The 12,854-nt window shown below is 42.7% G+C and overlaps 1 protein-coding gene across 6 annotated transcripts in view; it reads left to right on the plus strand.

Moving 5' to 3' along the window:
• LOC134338586 (unconventional myosin-XVIIIb-like) overlaps nucleotides 1-12,854 on the plus strand; it is a 471,306-nt gene that overhangs the window by 243,200 nt on the left and 215,252 nt on the right. For all 6 annotated transcript variants that reach the window (XM_063034529.1, XM_063034531.1, XM_063034532.1 and 3 more), the window contains one exon: nucleotides 12,173-12,317. In XM_063034529.1, coding sequence (XP_062890599.1) covers nucleotides 12,173-12,317 — 145 coding nt within the window. The remainder of the gene's footprint in view (nucleotides 1-12,172; nucleotides 12,318-12,854) is intronic.

The following is a 12,854-nucleotide window of genomic DNA, read 5'->3' on the forward strand; positions in this document are numbered from 1 at the left end:
AGACCTCTCTTTCCAATTCTAAAGTTGCAAGCTGATCAAACCACAGATTGGTGCTTGGTTAGGACTGGATGGCCCGAGGTTTGGAAGTCAAGTTGTGTTAGGAGCTCGTGGATCGTATCCACCATTGGTTTTGTATGGAGATGAGAAGCTGGCAGTTTCTATAAATCACAAACACAGAAAACTTTTATGGTTCATTGCAGTGTAGAGCAATGTCCCAATTCATTCCACAGTGAGTTTGATCAATCGATTCCAAATGCTTGGGGCAGTGGCACTGCAGATGTTTGTTAGGAGTTTATTTCTTGAAAGCATCTTAAAGATGAAGAAAGAAATAGTATAATTGTGTAATTTTGTATGCTCTGCCTTGGAGCTTGTGTACTCTGCTGCAGACTACCCCAGTTTACACAGCACCTAGTGGGAGACACAGAGAATTGTTATCTAATCTCTAGCACTTTACTTATTTATTTGGCAATCTGTTAATTGAATATGAAAAGAATTAGCACCTTTCATTATAGGAGCCAAGGATGAGGTTTTATATCCGGTAGGGAAAAAGGAAAATTTATCATGCCAGCTTGATTCGCACCAAAGTTCCAGAGGAAAAAGGAAATGTGCTAATCACTGAGATCTATTATTAATCATGTTCTTCTGTCTTCATGGACATATGGATCACCCAGTGTGGTGCTGGGATTTACAACCCCTCATCCTTATTCAGTTAGTGAATCTGATTGAAAGCCATGTGGAAAGAGGATGACGAGGCATCCTGAATGTGAGAGCCACCGGCAGTCAGTCTCCCTGAGTTCGATGTGTGCAATTCACTTCTTGTGGCTTTTCTTATTTTGCATTTTGGTAAAATAATGTAGACTATTATGTAATTCACTATCATAAAATTCAAACATCAGAGGTACAGAGGGACTTAGGAGTCCTTGTGCAAGACTCCCAGAGGTTAATTTACAGGTTGAGAAGGCAAATGCAACGTTGGCATTCATTTCAAGGGGAATAGGATATAAAAGCAAGGAGATAATGCTGAGGCTTTATAAGACACTAGTCAGACCACACTTGGAGTGTTGTCAACAGTTTTGGGCCCCATTTCTCAGAAAGGATGTGTTGTCATTGGAGAGAGTCGAGAGGAGGTCCACGAGGATGATTCCAGGAATGAAGGGGTTAACATATAAGGAGTATTTGTCAACTTTGGGCCTGTACTCATTGGAATTTAGAAGAATGTGTGGGGATCTCATTGAAACCTACTGAATTTTCAGAGGACTAGAGAGGGTGGATGTGGAGAGGAAGTTTCTGCTGGTGGGGGTAAACAGAACTAGAAGGAACAGCCTCAAAAAACTGAGAGACATCCTTTAGAACAGAAGTAAGGAGGAATTTTTTGAGCCAAAGACTGGTGAATCTGTGGAATGCTCTGCCACAGACTGCAGTGGATGCCAAGTCCATGGGTATATTTAAAGCAGAAGTTGTTAGATTCCTGATTGGTTGGGGCATCAAGGGAGATAGTGAGATGGCAAGTGTTTGGGGTTGAGTGGGATCTGGAATCAGCTATGATGAGACAGTAGAGTGTACTTGATGGGCCTAAATATGTTGCTGTCTTTTGGTCTTATTATTCCATTGATCTTGTGTGAATTATAAAAAAAAATTGAACAGTACAGCACAGGAACAATTCAAAAAGTTCAAAGTCCAAAGTAAATTTCCTATCAAAGTACATACATGTCATCATATACAACCCTGAGATTCACTTTCTCGTGAGCATACTCAATAAATCTATAGAATAATAACCATAATAGAATCGATAAAAGGCTGCCCAATGTGGGCATTCAACCAGAGTGCAAAAGGCAGTAAACCGTGCAAGTTCAAAATGAAAGAAATAATAATAATAAATAAATAAGCAATAAATATCAAGAACATTAAATGAAGAGACCTTGAAAGAGAGTCCATGGGTTGTGGGAGAATTTCAGTGATGGTGCAAGTGATGTTATCCCTTTGATTCAAGAGCCTGATGGTTGAGGGGCAATAAGTTCCTGAATCTGGTGGTGCATGACTTCCCAACTTTTATAATCAATGCTCTAAAATGATGAAGGCATATGCCTTCTTCACCATCTCAATAACTGGTGTTTTCACTTTCAGGTACCTGATTATCCACATGTAATACCAACCCAGACTATGACTGTGGACCAGGTACCTGATTACCCATATGTAATACCAACCCAGACTGTGACTGTGGATTAGGTACCTGATTACCCATATGTAATACCAACCCAGACTGTGACTGTGTTCCAGCCAGACCCAACAATGATTGTAAAAAGGACAGAAGTTGATGAGTGGGTGGCCCCAGTATTTGTCAATCTGCCCTGCAATTGCCGAAATGAGGTACTTGTCCATTGGCTAGTCCAAATACATTCCCACAGAAGGTACCTTTTTAACCCTTGTTAAAGTGAATCATTTGCAAGTGGTTTTATTTTGTGGAAATTTACACACAGTAGGTACAGGAGGTACATAATAACGTGATCACTGAGTGTACGATCATGGTTGACCTCTGCTGTAGCCTATCCACTTCAAGATCAGAAGTGCTGTGCATTCAGAGATGTTCTTCTGCACATCACTGTTATAACACGTTGTTACTTGAGTTACTGTCACATTCTTGTCAGCTTGATCTAGTCTGGCCATTCCCCTCTGACCTCTCTCATTAACAAGCATTTTCATCCACAGAACTGCCGCTCACTGGATTTTTTTTTGTTTTTTGCACCATTCTTTGTAAATTTTAGAGCCTGCTGTGTGTGAAATTTCCAGGAGATCAGCAGTTTCTGAGATACTCAAACCACTCTGTCTGGCACCAACAATCATTCCGTGGTCAAAGTCACTTAGATCACATCTCTTCCCCATTCTGATGTTTAACTGAGCCTCTTGACCATGTCTGCATGCTTTATGTGTTCAGTTGCTGCCACATGATTATATATTTGCATTATCAAGCAGATGTGCCTAATAAAGTGGCTACTGAGTTTAGATTTAGTTGTATAGCTTAGCGTGAGGTGTGCATACATAAGATGAATATGAATCACCATCTGTGTGTATTTACCTTCCTGAATAACTGTGCACAATAAAGTAGCTGGAAATCGATCTCTGTGGGAAGCATTTGAACACAGTTGAAAGATTCTGAGCTTCTGTAATCTCTTCACTGCTTATATAATGCTGAGTTGTGGCTTCAGGCTGGCCCTACATTCTCTTACTTGATGTGAAGCGTAAATGACATTTTACAAAGCATGGCTTTAACTCGCTCTGCACAGAAACATAGGTCTATCATGCTGCCTGCTTCACTTATCATAAAGGAGGCCTTGGTAGGTACTGTAATCCATGGAAAATCTGTACTTCAAGGCACTTTGAGGTTGAAAATGACAGGCTAACTCAAAATCAAACAAAACTGAGCCTTACCATTCCATAGGTGAGGCATATCCAGCATTGAGTGTGCCAAGGTAGCTCCTTGTTCGGAACATCCACACATGCCTGTTTCCCCAGCACTATCACGTTACTCCTGTACCGACATTGGGCAGCCATCATTTGCTCATCCTCTGTCCACGAGTTGCCTCAGACTCCTGTTGCACCACAGCCCCTCCCCACTTTCTGCTGGTCCTCTCCCTTCACCACATTCAGTCCTGACGCAGAGTTTTGACTCAAAGCATCAAAAGTTCCTTCCTATCCACAGATACTGCTAAGCCCACTGAATTCCACCAACAGATTGTCTGGGGTCGGCATCTGCAGTCTCTTGTGCATCCAGATTCTTTTCACTCACACCATTGCACAATGTATGACACCAACACAATGGTGGAAGCTCGTATCAGAGCTAGAGGGGGTCACTGATGAACATGGAAACATAGAAATCTACAGCACGTTACAGGCCCTCTGGCTCACAATGCCATGCCAACCATGTAACCTACTCTAGAAGCTGCCTAGAATTTCCCTACCACATAGCCCTCTATTTTTCTAAGCTCCATGTACCTATCTAAAAGGCTTTTAAAAGCTCCTATTGTATCCGCCTCTCCTACCTTTGCTGGCAGTGCATTCCACGCACCCACCACTCTGTGTGGAAAAAACTTACCTCTGACATCCCCATTGTACCTACTTCCAAGCGCCTTAAAGTTGTGCCCCTCATGTTAGCCACTTCAGCCCTGGGACTATCCACATGATCAATGCCTCTCATCATCTTAAACACCTCTATCAGATCACCTCTCATCCTCCATCGCTCCAAGGAGAAAAGGCCAAGTTCATTCAACCTCTCAATCCAGGCAACATCCTTGTAAATCTCCTCTGCACTCTCTCTATAGTATCCACATCCTTCCTGTAGTGAGGTGACCAGAAATGAACACAGTTCTCCAAGTGGGGTCTAACTTATATAGCTGTAACATTATCTCATGGCTCTTGAACTCAAACCCATGGTTGATGAATGCAAATACACCATACACCTTCTTAACAACAATGTCAACCTGCGCAGCAGCTTTGAGTGTCCAATGGACATGGATCCCAGGAGTTCTCAGATCCTCCACCCTGCCAAGAGTCTTTCCATTTATATGATATTCTGTCTTCAAAATATGACCTACCAAAATGAACCACTTCACACTTATCTGGGTTGAATTCCATCTGCCATTTCTCAGCCCAGCTTTGCATCTTATTGCTGTCCTGCTGCAGCCTTTGACAACCCTCCAGATTATCTACAACAAACCCAACCTTTGAGTCAATAGCAAACTTACTAATCCACCCTTCTACTTCTTCATCCAGGTCATTTATAAAAAAACTCAAAGAGGAGAGGTCCCAGAACAGATCCCTGCAGAACTCCATTGGTCGCCTTGAGGGGATCACTGGTGATCAACACTCGAGGGATCACTGATAATCAATACTAGAGGTTTGGAGAGATCAGTGCTAAAGCAGACTATCTGGCTCTTAGTAACACACATCAAAGTTGCTGGTGAACGCAGCAGGCCAGGCAGCATCTCTAGGAAAAGGTGCAGTCGACATTTTGTCAGGGTCTCGGCCTGAAACGTCGACTGTACCGCTTCCTAGAGATGCTGCCTGGCCTGCTGCGTTCACCAGCAACTTTGATGTGTGTTGCTTGAATTTCCAGCATCTGCAGAATTCCTGTTGTTATCTGGCTCTTAGTTCCTGGTTTCGGGCACCCAAAGTGGAAAGGTCAAGGGGGAGGTTCCAGATAAGAGTGATCCAATCAAGATTGCAATGGTGGAGCTGGCAGATGATCAAACATAACAATGGCAGTGAAGGGTCCCGAGTCGTCTTGCATTCCATGCCCCTGGACCCTGTCCCTGATCTGTCAGGGTGGCTGCCTGTGTATCAGCTCCATGTTTAACAAAGTCACGCATTAAGGGAATTCACCCTAAGGTCCAGGATTAAGTCCTATGGTGGAAGAGTATCATACTCAAATTCAGTGATCATACAGCTCAGTGTTGATCACATGGTGAAGAATTGATCTATATCTACTGTTGCCAGAGAAACCTTTATACTAAAGTGTTCATGTGGCCTTTGCTCCTGAAGAAGGTGATGAAGAAGGGCAAACTAAGGGAAATACCTAAAAACGGTGAGGTGCCAGCCTTGTATAAGCTAGAGACCTCACCCTCACCACTCAGATTGAAATTCTACAGTGTGACCGTGTGTATGGTGGTGGACAATTAAACAGTAAACGGGGCAGTAAGGCAGAAAAAACACGAAGAGAGGAATTTCACCTCAGTGCCTTTCGTCAATTCAGTAAAGACACATGCTTGGCACGTGGCCAAGTGGTTAAGGCGTCCGTCTAGTGATCTGAAGGTCGTGAGTTCGAGCCTCAGCTGAGGCAGTGTGTTGTGTCCTTGAGCAAGGCACTTAACCACACATTGCTCTCTGACAACACTGGTGCCAAGCTGTATCGGCCCTAGTGCCTTTCCCTTGGACAACAACGGTGGCATGGAGAGGGGAGACTTGCAGCATGGGCAACTGCCGGTCCTCCATACAACCTTGCCCAGGCCTGCATCCTGGAAATCTCCCAAGGCGCAAATCCATGGTCTCACGAGACTAACGGATGCCTATTAATGCAAAATTTCAAATAAACATCAGTTTCTAACTTTTAGTTTCTACAAAGCAGCAGAGTGGAGAGTATATTTACCAGCCGTCAGAAACAGCATGAAAAATGAGCCGTTTTCTTCGCTCTATAATCCCAGGCTTGATCAAGCTATGTTATTAATAGCCTCCGTCACCACTAGTCCGAAACCTTCCCTCTGCATCGCTGGATTATTACAGTAATTTATATTACACTTGTGAAAAATGCAATGTCACCAGCTCAGATTGTGCTCCCTTGCTGTATTAATTGTCAGTGGCAGCACAACACTATAAAAAGCAGGTGCTTAAATGATCTAAAGGGGTTTTGTACCTGACGAAGCGATTACTGTTGATTTCTTCATTAACTACAGGCGCTAAAATCTAAACACAGAATTATTATCTTCATGAGCTTGCATCTACAATGGGTGCATTTTCAGCAGCTTTGCTGATACTGCACTAAATACATTGGCTTTGATCTGCTAATTGCATCTTCATAGCAAATCGCTAGAGCACACCAATTAGGATAACTGATTATAGCTCCAGTCACCCACTCTTAAAGAGATTGAAAGATCGGCTTTATTTGTCATGAGTACGTCGGAACATATGGTGAAACGCAGCGTTTGAGTCAATGACCAACACAATCCGAGGATGTGCTTGGGGTGGCCGCAGCCTACAAATATCAGTGGACTTTCAGCACCAACGTAGCATGCTCACAACCTAAAGCTAACCCGCAAGCCAGTTTGGAGTGTGGGAGGAAATCCCACGTTGTTACGAACAAGGTAGACTCCTTACAGATAGAGGCAGGAACTGAAACCCGATTTGGTCATGGCAGGCACTGTAAAGCATTGCGATTATCGCTGCACCACCGTGCTGTCCTGGAGCTTATGTTGTTTTCGACTAGATAGGATGAATGCCACATCAAGGCCAATCATCCCAACCAGCTGATTCTGGGCTTTACACGCCACTTGTGCCTCCTCCCATCTTTCCTCATCGATGTAAACCTTTCTTTCCCTTTTTCATCTACATGACCAGCCTCTCCTTAAAGACACCAAACTATTTGCCACAATCACTCCATGTGGTAACATGGTCCACATTCATATCTCTCTTTAGAGAAAGACGTTTTCAGGTTTCTTGATGAATTCTGATTATGTTCTTCACAACATAGAGCAGCACAGGCTGACGCCCTACAGCCCATGATATCTGCACCAAACATGATGTCAGATCAAACCAAATCCCTTCTGTCAGTACAGAATCCACAGCCCTCTCTTCCTCGCATGTTCATGTGCCCGGTGGAAACATTCTCACTACATTCATATTCTTTGCAGTTTTTAAATGCTATTGGGTTCCTTCTCTATCCATGACCATGAGAGCTGGAAATTCTGGGACATGCATTGAGGAAAAAGAAGCTCAAACATCTTGTAGTGATGGGAAAAATTGATGGAAGTAAAAGTCAACAATGCATGACATTCATGAATTACATCAAGTGTTGCTTGGGCAAAAGTTTTAAAGAGTCTGTTAGAATTTCTCAGACAGGTGGAAGACCATGATCGTCCACATCATACATAATGATGATGAGGATATGGTTACTCCTTAGCCTTCTCAAGAGAGGACAGCAACTGCAATGAATGTTAGCATTCATTTCAAGAGCAAGTATGTGGTGCTGAGGCTTTATAAGGCACTGATTAGGCCTCACCTTGAGTATTGTGAACAGTTTTAGGCTCCTCAACTAAGAAAAGATGTGCTGGCATTGGAGAGGGTTCAGAGGTGGTTCACAAGGATGATTCTGGGAATAAAGGGGTTGTCATACGAGGAACATTTCATTGCCCTAGGTCTGTACTCACTGGAATTTAGAAGGATGGGGGTGTGGTGATCTCATTGAAACCAAACGTTGAAAGGCCAAGACAGAGTAGATGTGGAAAGCATGTTTCCCATGGCAGGGGAGTCAAGGACAAGAGGGCACAACCTCAGGATAGAGGGGTGTCCGTTTAAAACAGAGATGCCGAGAAACTTCTTTAGCCAATTTGTTAAAACAGGTATCTGTGGAGGCCAGTTCATTGGATGTATTTAGGGCAGAGCTTGATAGCTTCTTGATTGGGCATGGCATCAAAGGTTCCGGGGAGAAGGCCAGTAAATAAGGTTGAGGAGGGGAAAAAAGGAATAGCCATGATTGAATGGCGGAACAGACTCAATGGGCCAAATAACCTAATTCTGCTCCAGTGTCTTATGGTCTCAATCTCTCAAGGGAAACAAAAGTCAATCCGTTCATCGTTCCCTGATATGTGTAGTCTTATATCCCCAGTACCATCCTTGTTAATATTCTGCATTTCTTGCATTTTCCTTATAACGCAGGAGCCAGGATAGCACACAAGACCCAAATGTAGTCAAACCAAGATTTGACAGCAGTTTAGCACTATTTCCTAATCTTCCAGATCTAATCAGAATCAAGTTTATTCTTATTGTCTTATATATGAAATATGTTGTTTTTGGCAGCAGTATTGTATGAAGACATAAAATGACTATAAATTACAAAATTGATAAGGAGTGCAAAAAAAAGGTAATGTTCATGGGTTCATGGACCATTCAGAAATCTGATAGTGGAGGGAAAGAAGCTCTTTCTGAATCATTCAGTGTCCCTGTACCTCCTCCCCGAAATGCCAGTAGGAAATGTGAGAAGTGATGTGATATTTACCAGTCTGGAATGAGTAAAATATTGGAGTGAATTATCTGATGAAAGAGGAGGCACTCATGGCAGGCCATTATTGGAGGAGATGGGCTGAATGCCCTCTATGAACGCGTGTGTTTCAGGAGCCTCAGAAAGTCGCCAAATGTCCTTCCCAATTTAAATACAAAGGTCAAATGCAGAGAGCTCCCTTTCCTCAGTCCAACTTTTACTGACTCCTGCCCTGCAGCAGAGAGTCATATGGAATTAGAATTGGAATTGGTTTATTATTGTCACGTGCACTGGATTCAGTGAAAAGCTGGTCTTGCATATAGTTCATGCAGATCAGATCATTACACAGCGCACTGAGGTGAACAAGGGAAAACGACAACAGTGCAGAATAAAGTCTAAAAGCTACAGAAAGTGCAGTGCAGATAAACAATAAGGTGCAAAATCATAATGACGTAGATTGGAAGGTCAAGTGTCCCTCTATCATAGTAGGCCTACTTCTGCCCTTAGGCCTGGTATGTGATTTTAGACCTTTGTCTATTGTGTCCAATGGAAGATGGGAGGAGAGAGACGGTCTGGGCTCGTTGATTACGCTGGCTGCTTTACTGAGGCTTTGAGAAGTATACACAGTTTCTCATAGTCAGGAGCAGAGCAATTGCCATACCAAGCAGATAGGATGCTTTCTGTGGTGCACTGATAAAAATTGGTTAACAAAGACATACTAAATTTCTTTAGTAAAGTGTTGGAGAGCTTTCTTTGCCATAGCACCTACAGTATATGGTTGGACCAGGGCAAGCTATTGGTGATGGTCACTGAGGAACACGAACCTCTCAATCTCAACACTACTGGTGAAGACAAGAGTATATGCAATGACTCCTTCCTGAAGTCAATAATCAGTTCTTTAGTTTTGCTAACATTCAGGGAGAAGCTGTTGACTTGACACCATATTACTCAGCTCCCTGTCTCTTTCCTGTACTCCAACTCATTGTTATTTATGATATGGTCCACTACAGTGGCACTGCATGAAAATGCAAATTGAGATAGAGCAGAACCTGTCCACATAGTCATGAATGTACGAAGAGCTGAGAAGGCAACCTTGTGAAACATTAGTTGTTGGTCAGGAAGTCGAGATCTGTGGTATATCTTAGCAGCATGCTGAGGCGAGGGGCCTGAAACAAGGTGACGACAGGCTGGATCTGATTTTGGGAACATTATGGTCTCTCTGGTTTGTAAAACAAACCTGAAACAGCAAACAAATACGAAGTACCTGCTCTCTTGATGCAAGTGCAGTCACTCAGAGAAACCTTGCTGGGTTATGTCACTTCGTTCCTTGCTGACGTACTGCAAGTGTCCAGAGAAACTCAACGGTGAGAAGTCTCCATATTTGATTAATGCATCTTCTGAATTTATGGTTGGTGGGGAATTTGACTGCAGTGCAGAACTCCCAAAGGTGTAGCTATTCTTGTCCTCACTGACAGCTTCTGGACAACTTCCTGCCTTAAGTCTACTTCATATTAGGAGGCTGCCCCTTGCACTGTCAGGGACTGAGCATTGATGGACATGAAAGTACATCTGGAATTTGTTAATTACATTCCTTCTTTGGTGAGTTAACCAGGCTGAACCCACTCATTTTAAGGAGAAGACAAGCTGTAATATTCAAGCTTCAGCCCAAAGCAAAATGCACGTGAAATATCAAGTTAATGCCGACTTTGGGGTTAACTTTCAACCAATGACATTTCTGGATTCAGGCTGGATCTGATAGATATGAATGGATTTGGGTTTCTATGTGACGTGTGTAGGTTTTCACTCCACACTTGCTGTTGGTATCTTGAGCAGCTGGACAGAGAGGAGACTTTTGACCATACGCTGTAGAAAGGCTGTATGTAGGTATGGAACTGTTCTTTTTTGGTGTTCCAGTTGGGTAAAATTCCATATGGTCTCAGAATGAAGCTCCCTCTGTGTTGTCCTGTAACTTCACCTTCAAAAGGCAAGTGAGTGTAAGACCAGTTACATGTCCTGATGAAGAATCTCAGCCCAAAATGTCGACTGGTTGTCCTTCTCCATAGATGCTGCTTAACTTAGTGAGTTCTAGCAGCATTTTGTGTGTGGCTCAAGATTTCCGACACCTGCAGAACGTCTTGTGTTTATAACATGCCATTGCTTCTCCCCAGTACTTTCCAATGGGACTTTTCCCAGAAGGGATTGTCACCCATTTTAAACAGGGACAGATGATCTTCCTATTTCCTCATAAAAGGGGGGACTTCATTGTGGGTTGAGTTCAGATTCTTTTGATCATCATTAACAGAATACTTCACAGAATGTCAAAGGACACCACCTTCCCCTCAGTATCCAGCTGACACGGTGTTGAGATCCACCTTTTGCATTTTGGAAGCACTGATTCCACGTTGATGAATCTTAATCAGAACTGATCCATGTTAGAATAGAAGTTAGTTTTAAGCTGCAGAGTGTTTTGGTGCCGGGGGGGGGGGGGCAGAATAGTTGCATCAAGGTTTGGTATAAACACCTAAGAATGGAAAACCCTGCAAACAGCCCATTTCAGCATAGGAAAAGCCCTTCCCACCATGTACCAAGAGTGCTGCCACAAAGAAAGCAGCATCCGTGATCAAGGACACCCACTATCCAAGATATTCTTACTTCTCGATGCTGCCATCAGGAAGGAGTTACAGGTGACTTAGGACCAACCCCACCAGGTCAGGAACAGTTATTGTCCTTCAACCATCAGGGTTCCTGAACCAATGTGAATAACTTCACTCACCACAAATAACGAAATAATCACTGAACGCAACCTATGGTCTCACTTCCAAAGACTCTACTGCACCTGTTAACAGTATCATTTATTTACTTATTTATTGTTATTATTTGTTTCTTTTTTGTAGTTTATCTTTTGAACATTGGTTGCTTATCAGTCTGTGTAGTTTTTCATTGATTTTTTTGCACTTCTTTGATCTACTGTGAATGCCTGTGAGAAAATGATTTTACAGGGCTACTTAATTTAAAGATTAAAGAGTGCAGTGAGAAAGCCACAAACATTCACCTTATTTCTCTCTCCACAGATGCTGCCTAACCTGCTGATTGTTTCAAAGATAGCCGGCACTTGCAGTTTTCTGATTACCAGTATCTGTCTCTTACTCTGTCCACAGGTGCCGCCTGATATGTTTAGTGTTTTTGTAATTTCTGGATTTGTTTCAGATATCCAGCACCTGCAGTTTTCTGACTACAGTTATCTGTCTCTTTCTTCCTCCACAGATGCCGTCTGGCCCGTTTAGTGTCCTAGTGGTTTCAGATTTCTTGCAGTTTTTACTGAATTTGCTCTTTTGGTACCTTGCTGACTATGATGTTATGATAGAATAGATTAATTTGTTTGCAGTTAGTTTGTATGTGACCCACAATCTTAGTCTTTTCACCTGTCAGTTCAAGGTTCAGGTACGTACGCAGGAGGAGTGCAAGGGTCTGCTCTGGATCCTTGATGAAGAGGTCTTAGTTGAAGGCTCCAAAGACACTGCAGTGCTCGATCGTCTCTGTTCCTATTTTGAGAAGAAAGGACTGGAAAAGGAAGGTAATAATAGCAGCACAAGTAACAACCCATTTGTTTGTTAATGCATACCCTAGGAAATGTGTTAAGCATCGGGAACTACAGTTTTAATTAGTTCCTTTAATTTGCACATTCAGAAAAATCAGCTGCAGTTGGAGATGGTTTATTGAGTAGAGAATCTGTAAAGGACCATTGCTCACCTTCAGTGTGCTTTTTGTGGATAATAGCTGCTCTTACCTTCTGGGTGATGATACAATCGTTGCATGTGGGTAATGAAGAACCAAATATTGTCAGATACTTGGATTTTGTTGCTTCAGGAGAGAAACCATTAGATCTTTTCACACCTGCTTTTCCAGCAGATATTTCAATGAGTAAACTTATACAATAATCTAAAAGTGCACTGATTTGAATGAACTGGTCCCGTTTAGATTCAGCTACCCACAGGAATGATATCTCTAAGCTTGAAAGAATACAGAGCAAATTGCTGCAACTTGTGGGGTTGGGCTACAGACAAAGGTTGAATCAAATATTATTTCCCTGGGATGAAGAGAAATCTTACAG

This window comes from Mobula hypostoma, chromosome 27, assembly GCF_963921235.1.
Source record: "Mobula hypostoma chromosome 27, sMobHyp1.1, whole genome shotgun sequence".
Lineage (NCBI taxonomy): Eukaryota > Metazoa > Chordata > Chondrichthyes > Myliobatiformes > Myliobatidae > Mobula > Mobula hypostoma.